At 44.0% G+C, this 17,556-nt stretch overlaps 1 protein-coding gene across 1 annotated transcript; it reads left to right on the top strand.

Moving 5' to 3' along the window:
• Window positions 1-11,949: 11,949 nt before the first annotated feature.
• Window positions 11,950-16,453, top strand: LOC137357531 (probable G-protein coupled receptor 139). Its single transcript, XM_068023921.1, has 2 exons — window positions 11,950-12,046; window positions 15,558-16,453. The coding sequence occupies exons 1-2, from the start codon at window positions 11,950-11,952 to the stop codon at window positions 16,451-16,453; spliced, it is 993 nt and encodes a 330-aa protein (XP_067880022.1).
• Window positions 16,454-17,556: the final 1,103 nt, after the last annotated feature.

The following is a 17,556-nucleotide window of genomic DNA, read 5'->3' as shown; positions in this document are numbered from 1 at the left end:
GGAAATGTTTCTTCCTATCAACCCAATCAATGCCCCTCATAATTTTGTGTACCTCAATCAGGTTCCCCCTCAGCCTTCGCTGTTCTAAGGAAAACAACCCTAGCTTATCCAGTCTCTCTTCATCGCTGAAATGCTCCAGCCCAGGCAATATCCTGGTGAATCTCCTCTGCACCCTCTCCAGTGCAATCACATCCTTCCTATAATGTGGTGCTCAGAACTGTACACAGTACTCCAGCTGTGGCCTAACTAGCATTTTATACAGCTCCATCATAACCCCCCTGCTCTTATATTCTATGCCTTGGCGAATAAAGGCAAGTATCCCATAAGCCTTTCTAACCATCTTATCTAACTGTGCTGCTGCCTTCAGCGATATATGGACAAGTACACCAAGGTCCCTCTGACCTTCTGTACTTCCTAGGGTCCTACCATCCATTGTAAATTCCTTGCCTTGTTAGTCCTCCCAAAATGCATGACCTCACACTTCTCAGGATTAAATTCCATTTGCCACTGCTCTGCCCACCTTACCATCCCGTCTGTATCATCCTGTAACCTAAGGCTTTCCTCCTCACTATTTACGTCCAAGTGTCTCAAGCCTGTGTCCTCAGCACCTTGCTCTACGGCAGCGAGGCCTGGACAATGTGCGTCAGCCAAGAGAGACGTCTCAATTCATTCCATCTTCGCTGCCCTCGGAGAATCCTTGGTATCAGGTGGCAGGACCGCATCTCCAACACAGAAGTGCTCGAGGAAGCCAACATCCCCAGCATATACACCCTACTAAGCCAGTGGTGCCTGTGATGGCTTGGCCATGTGAGCGGCATGGAAGATGGCAGGATCCCCAAGGACACATTGTACAGCGAGCTCGTCACTGGTGCCAGACCCACCGGCCGTCCAGCTCTCCGCTTTAAAGACGTCTGCAAACGTGACATGAAGTCCTGTGACATTGATCACAAGTCGTGGGAGTCAGTTGCCAGCGATCGCCAGAGCTGGCGGGCAGCCATAAAGGCGGGGCTAAAGTGTGGCGAGTCGAAGAGACTTAGCAGTTGACAGGAAAAAAGACAGAAGCGCAAGGGGAGAGCCAACTGTGGAACAGCCCCGACAACCAATTTTATCTGCAGCACCTGTGGAAGAGTCTGTCACTCGAGAATTGGCCTTTATAGCCACTCCAGGCGCTGCTTCACAAACCACTGACCACCTCCAGGTGCTTACCCATTGTCTCTCGAGACAAAGAGGCCAAAGAGATTTACGAAACAACCAATTTTCCTGTCATCTGCAAACTTATTGATCATACCTCCGATAGTCACGTCTAAATCATTAACGTGCACTACAAACAGCAAGGGTCCAGGCACCGATCCCTGTGGTACACCACTGGTCACAGGCTTCCTCCCGCAAAAACAACCCTCGACCATTACCCACTGTCATATGCCACTAAGCCAATTTTGGATCCAATTTGCCAAATTGCCCTGGATCCCATGGGCTCTTTCTTAACCAATCTCCCGTGAGTGGAGATTAGTTAAGCCTTACTGAAGTCCATGTAGACTACATCAACTGCTTTACCCTCATCTACACATCTAGTCACCTCCTCGAAAAGGTCAATCAAGTTAGTTAGACACGATCTCCCCATGACAAAGCCATGCTGACTCTCCCTGATTAATCACTGCCTCTCCAAGTGGAGATTAATCCTGTCCCTCAGAATTTTTTCCAATAGTTTCCCAATCACTGATGTTAGACTCACCGGCCTGTAATTACCTGGTTTATCCCTTCTTGAATAATGGTACCACATTCACTGTCCTTCATTCCTCTGGTACCTGTGGCCAGAGAGGATTTGAAAATTGTGTCTGGGCCCCTGCTATCTCCTCCCTTGCCTCACATACAGCCTGGGATACATCTCATCTGTGCCAGGAGATTTATCCACTTTTAAGCCCACTAAAACAGCTAAGACCTCCTCCCTTTCAATGCTAATTTGTTCGAGTATATCACAATCCCCCTCCCTAATCTCTACATCTACATCGTCCTTCTCCATAGTGAGCACAGATGAAAAGTAAACATTTAAAACCTCACCTACATCTTCCGACTCCACACACAGATTGCCACTTTGGTCCCTAATGGGCCCTACTCCTTCCCAGGTTATCCTCTTGCCCTTAATATACTTATAAAACGCCTTAGGATTTTCCTTTATCTTGCCCGCCAATGTTTTTTCATGTCCCCTCTTTGCTCTCCTAATTACTTTTTTAAGTACCCCCCAACACTTTCTATACTTCTCTAGTGCCTCCGCTGTTTTCTGCACTCTGAATCTGCTATTAGCCTCCATTTTTTTCCTGATCCAATCCTCTATATCCCTTGACATCCAGAATTCCCTGGACTTGTTGGTCCTACCCTTCACCTGAACATAACTATTTTAAATCTTACCGAGTTATGGTCACTATCCCCGAAATGCGCCCCCACTGACACTTCTACCACTTCTCCAGCTTCATTCCCTAGGATTAGGTCCAGTACTGCCCCTTCTCTTGTTGGACTTTCTACGTGCTGGCTCAAAAGTCTCTCCTGGATGCACTTTAAGCATTCCGCCCCCATATGGTTTTCCTGGAACTCTCTGTAGCTTTCAGTTTCATTTCCAATGAATGCCTGTCTCAGAGAAAAAACACAAGCTCGGAATCCAAAGCCATGGCACCTAACAGTATATTCAGCAGGTCAGCTGTATAGAATGCAGTCTGCACATGTAGACTCCACCCTTGGGAAAAAGAATGCCTCACCTTTGTAAGGTTTTCTTTAAAACAGTTCAAAAATACAATATATTCTTAATATCATTAACAGTTTTCACAAATAGCTTATTGTATAGTGGACAGGCAACATTTTCCAATGTTGCAATTGCACATCGCATATATACAAAATCATAATGCTTAACCAATAACAAAATGAGAATTAATGGAACTCAATCATGGTACAATTTTCACATTTCCTTCACTTTTCTACCCATTCTTCAACTCTGAGTAGACCATTCACATTTCCATTCCTTTTCCCTCTGACATGAACAAATGGTTGAAACATTAAACTCCTGAAAACAGCCTGATATTCTTTGTTCTGAAATTTTTCAGAAACGGAAGTGGGTTGTGATCTGTAGAAACCAATACTTCCCCCGACGATTGATGACAAATACCTCAAACTCTTGTAAAGCCAGTCCAAGACTTAAAGCTTCTTTCTCATTGGCCGAGTGCTTTGTCTGATGTTTATTGAGCTTCTGAGAGAAGTAGCGAATGGGCAGTTCCATAGCAGTAACAACATCTGGGAGCCGTACCAGTTCTACCCCTATGTCACGATCATCATTAGCCATTTTGAATAGTTTAATAAAGTCCGGGGCTGGTGAGGTGAGGGTGACTGCATTTGACATCAAGGCAGCATTTGACCGAGTATGGCATCAAGGAGCCCAAGCAAAACTGAGGTCAATGGGAATCAGGGGGAAAGCCCTCTGCTGGCTGGAGTCATACCTAGCGCAAAGGAAGATGGTTGTGGTTGTTGGAGGTCAATCATCTGAGCTCCAGGACATCACAGCAGGAGTTCCTCAGGGCAGTGTCCTAGGCCCAACCATCTTCAGCTGCTTCATCAATGACCTTTCTTCAATCACAAGGTCAGATGTGGGGATGTTCGCAGATGATTGCAATGTTCAGCACCATTTGTGACTCCTCAGATACTGAAGCAGGTCGTGTAGAAATGCAGCAAGACCTGGACAATATCTAGGCTTGGACTGATAAGTAGCAAGTGACATTCGCGCCACACAAGTGCCAGGCAATGAACATCTCCAACAAGAGAGAATCTAACCATCTCCCCTTGACATTCAACAGCATTACCATCGCAGAATCCCCCTATCAACATCCTAGGGGTTACCATTGACCAGAAACTGAACTGGAGTAACCATATAAATACCGTGGCTACAAGAGCAGGTCAGAGGCTAGAAATCCTGAGGCGAGTAACTCACCTCCTGACTCCCCAAAGCCTGTCCACCATCTACAAGGCACAAGTCAGGAGTGTGATGGAATACTCTCCACTTGCCTGGATGGGTGCAGCGCCAACAACACTCAAGAAGCTCGACACCATCCAGGACAAAGCAGCCCGCTTGATTAGCACCCCATCTACAAACATTAACTCCCTCCACCACCAACGCACAGTGACAGCAGTGTGTCCCATCTACAAGATGCACTGCAGCAACGCACCAAGGCTCCTTAGACAGCACCTTCTAAACCTCTACCAACTAGAAGGACAAGGGCAGCAAATGCATGGGAACACCACCACCTGCAAGTTCCCTTCCGAGTCACAGATCATCCTGACTTGGAACTATATCGCCGTTCCTTCACTGTCGCTGGGTCAAAATCCTGGAACTCCCTTCCTAACAGCACTGCGGGTATACCTACCGCACATGGACTGCAGCGGTTCAAGAAGGCAGCTCACCACCACCTTCCCAAGGGTTATTAGGGATGGGCAATAAATGCTGGCCTGGTCAGCAACACCCACATCCCATGAATGAATAATAAAAAATTTTTTGTTGAACTGTTCCAAACTTCCAGCACCACCCCTTCTCCCTCCATAGATCTGCACTTTTTCTCTGATTTAAATGTGTACCAAATTCAGCTTTAGAACTTTTTTTACTTGTTTTGTGGGATGTGGGCGTCGCTGGCTGGGCCAGCACTTATTACGCACCCTTTATTGACCTGCTCTTGTAACCACAGTATTTATGTGGCCGCTCCAGTTCATTTTCAGGTCAATGGTTACCTCCTGGATGTTACTGTGGGGTCTCAGCGTTGCTACGTCCATTGAACGTCAAGGGGAGATGATTAGATTCTCTCTTGTTGGAGATCATCATTGCACTGCACTTGTGTGGCGCAAATGTGACTTTCCACTTATCAGTCCATGCTTGAATGTTATCTCGGTCTTGCTGCAGATGAACACGGGCTCCTTCAGTATCTGAGGAGTTGCGAATGGTGCTAAACATCGTACAATCATCAGCGAACATCCCCACTTCTGACCTTGTGACAGAGGGAATGCCATCGATGAAACAGCCGATGATGTTTGGGCCTAGGACACTAGCCTGAGGAACTCCTGCAACAATATACTGGAGCTGAGATGATTGGGCTCCAACAACTACAACCATCTTCCCTTGTGCTAGCTCTGACTCCAACCAGTGGAAAGTTTTGCCCAGATACCCTTTGACTCCAATTTGGCCAGAGCTGCTTGATGTCACAGTTGGTCAAATGCTGACGTGATATCCGGGGCAATCACTCTCACCTCACCTCTTGAACAGCAGCTGTTCAAATAAGGCAGGTCACCATCACCTTCTCAAGGGAAATTATGGGCAACAAATTCTGGCCTTGCCAGCGATGCCCACATCCCATGAATTGTACAAAAATGAATGTTCTCAATATAGCGAACAAGAAACAAACAAACTTGATTAATTCGGAGTTAGTATTGAGGATTCTATTCTCGTTGGAAAGTGCTGGATATCCTGGGGTTCAGTGATATTTCTGTACCTATAGTAAATGTTGATGAAAAGAGTTATTTGCCACAGGGAGCGCTTGATAGATTGCAAACGGGGAGGCAGTGGAATCGTGGTAATGTCATTAGGCTAGCAATCCAGAGTCCCAGGCTTTTGGCCATGGTTGGACCAAGGCTGTAATTAAGTCAGGAGCTGAGTGGCCATGGCGGAACCCAACCAGAACATTAGTGAGCAGGTTGTTGCTGTTTAAGTGGCACTTGATAGCACTGTCAATTACACCTTCCACCACTTGCTGATGATTCACAGTGGATTGATGGAGCGGGAATTGGCCGTATTTGATTTGTGGACAGGAATTACCTGGCCAATTTTCCACATTGTCAGGTAGATGCCAGTGTTGTAGCTATACAGGCACAGCTTGGCTAGTTCTGGAGCACATATCTTCAGTACAATGGCCGGGATTTTGTCAGGCCCCATAGTTGTTGCAATATCCATTGTCTTCAACTGTTCTTTGATATCACGTTCATTGCCTCGATCTTTAATAACAATAATGTGTATTTGTATCGTAATTGTGATGTAGGAAATGATCCAAAGCGCTTCACGACAGCACTACCAAATGAGATGTGATGCCGATTCACATGTGGTGATATTAAGGCAGTTGGTCAAAAGCTTGGTCAAATAGTCAGGTCTTGAGGAATGACTTAAAGGAAGAAATAAATGTAGAGATGGGACGTTTGATCTACCTTTCTTCCATTCTCATCTTTCTCTCTCACACACACAAATCCACACGCTATTTCTCACTCCACCTCTCCCTACCTTTTGTTTTTTCTCTGTCTTTCACTCTGTGATTCTCTTGTCTCTCTCTGACTCTCTCTTCTCCCTATGTCTATCTCTTTATTTGCCTGTCACTCTCCCTTTGCCTCATTCGCTCTGTCTATATTGCTCCCTCCATGTCATTCTCTATTGGACTCTCTATCCCCTCTGTTTTTCTCCCATTTTCTATATGACTGTCTCTCGCTTTATGGGTCTCTCTCTCTCTCACTCTCTTTCTGTGCCACTCTCTCTCTGACTGCCTGCTATGCCACTCGATATGTCACTCTCTGTCTCTCAATATGCTTTTCTTTCTTTGCCCCTTTCTGTCCTCCCCTCCAACACCCTTTATCTCTTTCGTTGTCACTACTCTGAAATTAATTGGACAGAAGAGATGCTTAAATTGGGGAAAGGATTGGAGTTACTATAATGTTACAGGACTTCTTTATAATTCTGTGCATAAGAAGCCAACACGGGATGTTTTGTTACTGAATCTAGTAATATGGAATGAACCAGAGGAGAAAAAAAAGAGGTAAAATAGGGAAAAATCTAGGCAATAGTGACCATAATATAATGTGGTTAGGATAATAATTGAGAAGGATGTAAGTATGACTAAGACCATGGTTGGAGACCCGAGAAAAGCTGATGTTATGTGCTGAGAATCCAACTTAATAAAATAGAATGGACAATAATATTGCCAAAAATATGATGAAGGAGAGTAATGCAAAAAACTTAAAATGATGTGCAACAGAGTCAGGAAAATGTATTCTGCTAAAACAATTATGCATATTAAGCAATAATGAGGCACTAAGGATGGATAAATAGATAAGGCAAAAACAAGGGTTTTGGAAAAGTAGCTATAATTAAGCACATGTACCACAGGGGACAGCATGACAAGGTAGAATACGATGAGATTAGGAAAGCAGTCGAAAACAATTAAGAAGACAAAGAGAGACTGTGATATTACATCCAGCAGCATAAAAAAAGAGAAATATTGGACAGGTGCATGTTTTTTTTTCAAAACAAAATGAGAAGGTTGGGGTGTGAATAGAGCAAATAATGAATGGACAGGATACATGTATAGGCAGAGATAACGAAGTGGGAGAAATAGCAGCAAGAATATTTTCTGTTTATACAGCACTGTCAACATAAAAGATCTTCCCAGGCTCCATGAGAGCGATATCAACACTCAACCGCATAAATAGAAATTAGGCAAGATGACCAAAAGATTGTTTAAAGAGGTTTTAAGCAGTATCTTAAAGGAGAATTGAGAGGGAGAGATTCGGAGATGCTTAAGAAGCTTTCAGATGTTGGCTGATAACAAGTGGCAAATAACATTCCCGTCACACAATAGCCAGGCATTGACCATATCCAACAAGATAGAGTCTAACCACCTCCTCTTGAGATTCGATGGCATTAGCATTGCCGAATCCATTGATCAGTCTCCTTTGACCCGAAATGTAACTGGACCAGCCACAGAAATACTGCAGCTACACAATTAGTTCAGATGCAAAATATTCTGTGTTGAGTGTCTCACCTGCTCGCTCGTCAAAGCTTTTCTATCATTCACAAGGCAAAAGTTAGCGGTGTGATGGAAAAGCCTCCACTTGCCTGGCTGAGTGCAGCACCGAAAATACTCAATAAGCTTGATGCCATCTAGAGCAAAGAAACCCACTTGACTGGCAAGCCATCTACTACCTTAAACATTCACCTCTTCCACCACCAGTGCAACATGGGTGTAACATGTACCATCTACAAGATGCCCTGCAAATGCATACAAAGTCTTCTTTGACTGCATATCCCAAACCTGCGAACTCCACCACCTACAACAGCAAGGGCAGTATATTATATGGAATAATCATGGATTGCTGCAACCATCAACCTATCCATTTATCTGGGTTTACAGAGGTAACGTTTGGATTTATTGCCGGAATTCTCCTGCCCAACAAGCTCAGTCCATAATACAAGAGGTTCTGGGGTGGCTTCTATGTTTGTTATCACTGTAAATTGGAATCCACTATTGGAATCCACTGCAATCCACTATTATTCCATGTAATATACTGCCATTGCTCTTGTAGGTGGTGGAGTTCGCAGGTTTGGGGCATGCAGTCGAAGAAGACTTCGTATGCATTTGCAGAGCATCTTGTAGATGGTACATGTTACACCCATGGCGCACTGGTAGTGGAGCAGAATTTCTCATCCACAGCTGTTATGCAAGATTCTAAATTCACTTGCAAAAGCCCTCCAAAACACTCCCACAGGGGATGCAGAGACCAAGTGGGCCCACATCAGAGACGCCATCTATGATTCAGCAATGACCACCTATGGCAATTGTGTGAAGCGGAATACAGACTGGTTTCAATCTCACATTGAAGAGCTTTAACCTGTCATAGCCGCTAAGCGCATTGCATTGCTGACCTACAAGAAAGCCCCCAGCGAGTTAACATCCATAGCACTTAAAGCTGCTAGAAGTGCTGCACAAAGAACAGCCAGGCGCTGTGCAAATGACTACTGGCAACACCTATGCAGTCATATTCAGCTGGCCTCAGACACAGGAAATATCAGAGGGATGTATGATGGCATTAAGAGAGCTTTTGGGCCAACCGTCAAGAATATCGCCCCCCTCAAATCTAAATCAGTGGTCACAATCACTGACCAACGCAAGCAAATGGACCGCTGGGTGGAACACTACCTAGAACTGTACTCCAGGGAAATGTTGTCACTGAGACCGCCCTCAATGCAGCCCTGTCTCTGCCAGTCATGGATGAGTTGGACGTACAGCCAACAAAATCGGAACTCAGTGATGCCATTGATTCTCTAGCCAGCGGAAAAGCCCCTGGGAAGGACGGCATTACCCCTGAAATCATCAAGAGGGCCAAGCCTGCTGTACTTTCAGCTCTGCATGAACTGCTTTGCCTGTGCTGGGATGAGGGAGCAGTACCACAGGACATGCGCGATGCCAATATCATCACCCTCCAGAAGAACAAGGGTGACCGCGGTGACTACAACAACTACCATGGAATCTCCCTGCTCAGCATAGTGGGGAAAGTCTTTTCTCGTGTCGCTTTAAACACGCTCCAGAAGCTGGCTAAGCGTGTCTACGCTGAGGCACAGTGTAGCTTTCGAGCAGAGAGATCCACCATTGACATGCTGTTCTCCCTTCGCCAGCTACAGAAGAAATGCCGTGAACAACAGATGCCCCTCTACGTTGCTTTCATTGATCTCACCAAAGCCTTTGACCTCGTCAGCAGCCGTGGTCTCTTCAGACAACTAGCAAAGATCGGATGTCCACCAAAGCTACTAAGTATCATCACCTCATTCCATGACAATATGAAAGGCGCAATTCAGCATAGCGGCACCTCATCAGACCCCTTTCCTATCCTGAGTGGCGTGAAACAGGGCTGTGTTCTCGCACCCACACTTTTTGGGATCTTCTTCTCCCTGCTACTCTCACACGTGTTCAAGTTCTCAGAAGAAGGAATTTTCCTCCACACAAGATCAGATGGCAGGTTATTCAACTTTGCCCATCTAAAAGCGAAGACCAAAGTACGGAAAGTCCTCATCAGGGAACTCCTCTTTGTTGACGATGCTGCATTAACATCTCACACTGAAGAGTGTCTGCAGAGACTCATCGACAGGATTGCGGCTGCCTGCAACGAATTTGGCCTAACCATCATCCTCAAGAAAACAAACATCATGAGACAGGATGTCAGAAATGCCCCATCTATCAATATCGGCGACCACACTCTGGAAGTGGTTCAAGAGTTCACCTACCTAGGCTCAACTATCACCAGTAACCTGTCTCTCGATGCAGAATTAAACAAGCGCATGGGTAAGGCTTCCACTGCTATGTCCAGACTGGCCAAGAGAGTGTGGGAAAATGGCACACTGACACGGAACACAAAAGTCCAAATGTATCAAGCCTGTGTCCTCAGTACCTTGCTCTACGGCAGCGAGGCCTGGACAAGGTACGTTAGCCAAGAGAGACGTCTCAATTCATTCCATCTTCGCTGCCTCCAGAGAATCCTTGGCACCAGGTGGCAGGACCGTATCTCCAACACAGAAGTCCTCGAGGTGGCCAACACCCCCAGCATATACACCCTGCTAAGCCAGTGGCGCCTGAGATGGCTTGGCCATGTGAGCCGCATGGAAGATGGCAGGATCCCCAAGGCCACATTGTACAGCGAGCTCGTCACTGGTATCAGACCCACCGGCCTTCCATGGCTCCGCTTTAAAGACGTCTGCAAACGCGACATGAAGTCCTGTGACATTGATCACAAGTCGTGGGAGTCAGTTGCCAGTGATCGCCAGAGCTGGCGGGCAACCTTAAAGGCGGGGCTAAAGTGCGGCGAGTCGAAGAGACTTTGCAGTTGGCAGGAAAAAAGACAGAAGCGCAAGGAGAGAGCCAACTGTGTAACAGCCCTGACAACCAATTTTATCTGCAGCACCTGTGGAAGAGTCTGTCACTCGCGAATTGGCCTTTATAGCCACTCCAGGCGCTGCTTCACAAACCACTGACCACCTCCAGGCACTTACTCATTGTCTCTCGAGACAAGGTGGCCAAAGAAGAAGAAGAAATTGGATTGTCAAATGCGAGGCCTTATGGATCAATACATCAATTTCATTTAGATTTAATGAGGTCACTCTTTGAATATTTTAGGAATTTGCGGTAATTTGATGCAACACAATCAGCTTTCTTAAATCCAATCTCGTGAACGACTATGCATTTTGGAATCAGTGACTCCTATTTTGGTCTTCTTATAGAGCATGATTCACTGGCGTCACTCCTCTGTAAATGGTTGCTTTTGCAACAAGTGCAAAGTGCTCATGGATTTACTAGTCGTTTGGTAAATATCCATCCATTCATCTCTGCTCCTTCTCCCATTCAACGACACAGCACTCTGAACATCCATCACCCCCTGCTCCACTCTCTGCAGCTGAACATCTGGCTCTTCCTAGTTTCCCATCTGCTTCCATATCCTCTCTGGTTCCATCCCATCGAGGATACTCATGAGCATTCTGATCACAAAAAATGCTCCTTCCACCAAGGGAGCCACACCTGCCTCAATCCTGACCGTGTCCCGTCCATCACTGAATCTCTCGTCCTTATCATTTTCACCATCAAACTCAACCACTTCCCAATATTCTTCTGGTCAGACAACCATGCTCTGCCATGAAATTGAGATGATTCAAAACTATGTAACTCATATCCTATCACAGACTAATTCCCACTCTAACACAAATTGTTGCCAGTGCCACACTTTATAAAGATTCTGACTGGTATCATTAAATGGGAAATATGTTTTTAGCTTTCAATATATTTTATTAAATATGGACCCCATACTAAGTGATCTGCCTATGCGCTTTTAAACGAAAATATTATTAGAATAGTGGGACTTGTATGAATGTAGGAAGATGTAGCTTTTGATATGGTAGCTGGGGATTTATGTGACTGGTAATTCCACTGTGCTTATTAGAAATCTTGGTGTGCAAGTTGTTGACTTCATCTGTTCAGTGACGGTAATTAAACCCCGTCAACATGAGACCAGATTTTCTGAGCAAATAGATTCTCTCTTCTATAAGAGAAAACCTCTCAATGTGTTAATCAGAGAATTGCTCCCATCATCAGGACCAACCATCGACTTTTCGAAAGGGAAAAAATGGCTCTTAATTTTCTGATCAAGCTCAAGATTCTGTGGGCTATTTATGATATACAAGCAATATACTTCCCCATCCTGGCTGCGTTTGGCGTCCCAGGTAAGCTGCTACCTGCAGCAGGTATATCCAGGTAACCCGAGATTAACAGTGCGTGACGCCTATCGTCCGTTTGCCGAGCTCCTCCTTTCATTACCTTCCCTGCATCATGCCATAGAAATGCAAGTTGCTGCTATTTTAACAATAGTGACTGCACGTCAACAATATGTCATCGACTGTAAAGCGTTTTGAAATGCCGTGGGGATGTGATAGGCATTAAATATGCAAGTTCTTTCTTTCTTGCTTACTTTCTTTCTTGTGCGTGTTTGATCATGGGCAAGGGTTCCATTATGGGAGTTCCTGTTCATTGCTGCCCGGATAATGATTACCATGCTCTCAACGGTCATTATTAGTTCCATTTCAGGAAATCGCATGAAGCTCCCATTACTCTTTCAGCATACAGCACCATTCATATCAGTCTATTATTCTCATAATTAAAAGTGTTCAGTTTACTCTCAATACAGAGTCCCAGAGTCAGGTGAGAAAATTGTTTTACACCCGCATCCCATCTTCAGTTTCTGCAGGATAAAGTGAGATATTCAGTTGTGCAAATCAATCCTAGCCAACAACTCACTAATGCATCCCTGAGCCACACGAGTCCAGCTGTCTCACTTTCTACAATTTCCTACTCTACGTTAGTATTGCTGTTTCTTGAATGGTAAAACTAGACTTCTACGTGTGAGTTATTGATAACTATTCAGATCATGTGCTGCTTTTATTTTGAGAAATGAATTTAGAATAACAATTTAATGCATATTTAGTCTTACTCTTCATATTCCTGATTAAGATCTACAGTGATTGAAAGGGGAGCATTCCGAGAATGAACTCACTTGAGTTCTGATAAAAAGGTCACAGACCTGAAACGTTAACTTTGCTTCTCTCTCCACAGATGCTGCCAGACCTGCTGACTATTTTCAGCACTTTGTGTTTTAGTTGTCACTTGATAATGGATTGTGCCTTATTCTGTACTAGCAGAGACCCACAAAACATTCAAATTAGCATCTTTATTGCAAGAGTACTTCTTCATATACAGGGTTTCTAGTCATTCGCTCACCAAATATTTTAACAGAATCAAAATTTCTCAGTCTGCACAAAGTACATTGAGGTGTCCATGTGTAAAAACAAGCCTAGGAATATCGAGACTAATTTTGTCAAGACTCTGTCCTTGTGACTTGTCTAAATTCTTAGTATATGAAAGTTTAATTAGGAACAGTTTTGTCCTGAGTTGAAAAGGCCGATTTACAGCTGATGACTTCATATTATTCTATTTTCCTGAAATCTGCTTGATATAATTTCAGCATCTATCTTCAAAGTAAACAGCTTCCTAACTACCAGTCTTGTTCCATGACAGAGTCCACATTTAGGAGTCAAGTTTCATAGCAACTTTCTAACTGCTCCTTCCTTCAGTCTGAGCTTGTGCAGTGGCATGTCCATTGGAGTCAGACTGTGTAGAAATTCTGGATACTATTACCATCTTTTTTGTTTATAGAATCAATGCTGTTCTATTTTTTAATTCACCTGACAGCTTTTCTCAAACTTTTAAAATATATTTTAGTAAATTTTCATTTCTTTTGCAAAATGTAGCGCTTTTGAATAAAATTTGCTTCAACCAATTGTCCCCGCCTTTTTGCCACCCTTAACTAATTCCATCAATCATCCATCCCTCTCATGTCTCTCTCTCTTCCTTCCATGCAGTTCTGATCCTGTTACTTCCATCTCTCCAATGCCATCCCTATCCAGCACTTGCCATGCCCAGCCCTCCCAACAATCCCATTCCATCCTCAAGGAAGCAATCTCTCCGGCCAGGATCACTTAGTGATTGAGCTCCCCTTACCCTCCGATAATCTTCTTCTCCACTAATGTCCAGTTGTTGGCATCGTATGCCCGTCACATCCTCCAGTCCTCCACGCACCCTTGCTGTCTCCACATGCGGCAGGCATTGCCCACCAAATAAACCCACCAACACGTGCGCCCCATAAACTGACCAATCAAAACCGTCTGGACAGACAGAAACTGAGTACTACTTTAATAGATATGAATTAGATGCCAACTGAATTCACACCATCTGAGGAAAACATCATGATTAACACTATTTGGCTGAATTTAGATATATTCTGTAATTCCTGGATGGTGTCGTATATTACTAGTAATATTATCTCACCACTTACAGTGCGTGTCCATTTTTGCAAAGGTTACCTTTAATGTACATTGGTGCTGTGGTTAACACCGCAGCCTCACAGCTCCAGTGACCCGGGTTTGGTTCTGGGTACGGCCTGTGCGGAGTTTGTGATTGTCTGGTTTTCCACCAGATGCTCTGGTTTCCTCCCATAGCCAAAGACTTGCAGGTTGATAGGTAAATTGACCAATTGTAAATTGCTCCCAGTGCAGGTAGGTGGTAGGAGAATTGGGGATGTGGTAGGGAATGTGGGATTAATGTAGGATTAGTATAAATGGGTGGTTGATGGTTAGCACAGACTCAGTGGGCTGAAGGGCCTGCTTCAGTGCTGTATGACTCTATGACATTTCAAAAACATGCCTGCAAAATGGTTTACATTATGTATTAATTCCCTGCTTATATAATTTTGGTGACCCTGAATATCCACTTACTGAGGATAGCGTACCTGTAACTTCATTCATTCAACGATTGACCATTGGGAATCCAAGAGCAGAGGATTCAAGTGTGCCTCACTTAGCATATCCAAACAAGCAGGGGGATTCACTTGAATAAAGCCACATAAACCGCAGAGGCTGGAAATCTGAAATAATAACAAATGGTTCTGCAAATACTCAGTAAGTCAGGTGGAAACTGTGCAGAGAGAAACCGAGTTAATATTGTAGGACGATGACGGAATGTTAATCTCTTCTCCCCACACAGATACTGCCTGACCTGCTGTGTATTTCCAAAATGTTTGCGTTTTTATTTCACTGCTAAATATTTTGCACCAGGAGCTGAAAGTTGGAAAATGTCTTTCGGAGTATTGGGTGCACTGATGATTTCATTTGATTTGTTCCACTGTACAGAAGCTCTCAATACCTTGAAAAAGTGACCATAGTCAATGTGTCATCACAGAGAGTGGCTGATGCTATTCACCATTCAGTTCAGAGAACTGCATCAATTCATCCATTCGTCTTACCCAACAGCTAAGTCACGTACTGCACTTGAAACTTGTGAAGATCCCAACTTTCCCTTCCCCACTATTTCAGTTGAAAATTAGACTGCCATTTCCTGATCAGTTACTTTTGCTTTTATTGTCAACTCACTTTCTGTTTTTAAACGTGTTTCATTCGGAACATAAGAAGTGCATTATTCAGCCCCTCGAGCACATTCCCCCATTCAATTAGATCAAATCTAATCTCTGTCTTAACTCTTTTCCACCTGTTTTGGTCCCACATCCCCTACAAATGATTTCTAACCAAAAACAAAATCAGTCACAGTTTTCACCAAAAACGTATTAAAACTCCTGAGCTTGCCCCATGAGAGCCAAATAACTTCTCCATCTTCTCTTCCTCACAGTTAACGTGGTGACGATTGTGATTCTGTCTCAGGGAAAGTGCGGCCTCTCCAGATGTATCACTCGCTACCTGGTGGCGATGGCAGCTGCAGATCTACTGGTCATTATCATCGACCTGATACTAAGGCAGATTCCGATTGTTTACTGGGAACAATTTATTTTTTTGTGGAATGTTAGTCTGTGTAATATCCACGCTGTCCTGCTTTACGCTGTCACAGACTGTTCTGTCTGGTTCACCGTCACTTTCACCTTTGATCGATTTGTGGCCATTAGTTGTCAGAAGCTGAAAACTAAATATTGCACCGAGAAAACGGCGGATATAGTTTTAGGAACAGTGACAGTGGTGAGCTGTCTGAAGAACATTTTTTGGTATTTCCTGTTTACAAAGGAATATTGGCTTTCTAACAGTTCCTGGTTTTGCCGCGTTGCAGTTGGTGCATCTCATTCATTGGCATGGACTGTCGTTGAATTCATGCATTACATTACAACTCCATTTATTCCATTTCTTTTGATTCTGTTGTTGAATACATTGACAGTCAGGAACATTTTAATGGCGAGCAGAGTCCGCAGTAGACTCCGAAAGCCGAGTAATGGGGAGAGTCCCAGGGATCCAGAGATGGAGAGCCGAAGGAAATCCATGATCTTACTGTTTATTATATCAGGGAATTTCATACTGTTATGGGTGGTGTTCATGGTTTGTTCCATTTTGAGACGGTTGGATTACTTATGGATTTCCGTTCCTCTGCCCACGTTTGTTCGGGAACTGGGCTTCATGCTCCAGCTTCTGAGCTGCTGCACCAACACATTTATTTATGCAGTGACCCAGAAGAAATTTAGAGAGGAGTTGAAGAATGGAGTGACGTATCCCTTCACAATGATGGCAAAATTAATCAGATGAGAAGACCTCACCATTTCTGACATTGTCAAGTATTTTTCAGTCATGTTCTGTGTATTGCACGGCAGGGCACCTTTACGTCCGTATTTTCTGAAACATTTCACTCAGTGGTGTAAGGTTAATTGTAAGTTAACGTCATATTTCTGGACCTTGCAGCCATTTGTTTGCAAGGAAGAGACCCAGTCACGCGTTATCTCCAGATGTGTTTTGAACAATTACTTGGCTCAGATCGGTGAGCTGCTTTATACAGTCGTGTGTTGAGCTTGCAGTTCAAGGGCACTTTGGGAATGAGCCCTTGTTGTGATTATTTCCCAGAAATGGACCAATCCTGAGGAATGTCCATAGAATTATGGTGTGCTTAGTACCTCAATGTGGGGTTAGTTTATCCGATCTGTGCCACTCTTTGAATGAGGACTTTTGTTAGGCAGAAACCAGCAAAAAAGATAATAAAGTAACAGGATGACTGAAATGTATGTTCATCACTGGGAAAAGCAGTGAAAAAACTTCACTGTTTCTATATTAAATTAAAATCCTCCCTACCTCTCACTGTTTTCGCCTAAACCTGTTCTTTATTTTAAATAAAAACAAGAAATGCTGGAATCACTCAGCAGGTCTGGCAGCATCTGTGGAAAGAGAAGCAGAGTTAACGTTTCGGGTCAGTGACCCTTCATCGGAACTGACAAATATTAGAAAAGTCACAGGTTATAAGCAAGTGAGGTGGGGGTGGGGCAAGAGATAACAAAGGAGGTCTAGATTGGACCAGCATTTCTTGTTTTTATTTCAGATTTCCAGCATCCGCAGTATTTTGCTTTTATTTTTCTGTTCTTTATTTTTGTGTGTTTCCAGGCATATGTTGAACTGATTAAAGCAAACATATTCCATAGTTCTTAGTGTTATGTATGTCCTACCTATTATAAATAAAGCAGTTTCTGAACAAAAACATAAGGCACATTTCCCAGTGATAACTTCGTCCACCCATAGACAGATTGTTTGAAAAACCGAGAGATGTGGCCAGATTGGAAGGGAATTGCATTGCTCCGTTCATGGGTGTCTGTAGTGCAGCCCCTCCAGTCATTTTCGAGCAGACTCCCGGGGCCGGGTATAGC

Source organism: Heterodontus francisci, chromosome 48 (genome assembly GCF_036365525.1).
Source record: "Heterodontus francisci isolate sHetFra1 chromosome 48, sHetFra1.hap1, whole genome shotgun sequence".
NCBI lineage: Eukaryota > Metazoa > Chordata > Chondrichthyes > Heterodontiformes > Heterodontidae > Heterodontus > Heterodontus francisci.
This window is presented reverse-complemented; position numbering and strand designations above follow the sequence as displayed.

Excerpts from the sequence above, each read along its gene's own strand:
- LOC137357531 (XM_068023921.1), top strand. The coding sequence starts at position 11,950 with ATGGCTCTTAATTTTCTGATCAAGCTCAAGATTCTGTGGGCTATTTAT. Across the intron at positions 12,047-15,557 it reads GGCTGCGTTTGGCGTCCCAG|TTAACGTGGTGACGATTGTG; the intron begins GTAAGCTGCTAC and ends TCTTCCTCACAG.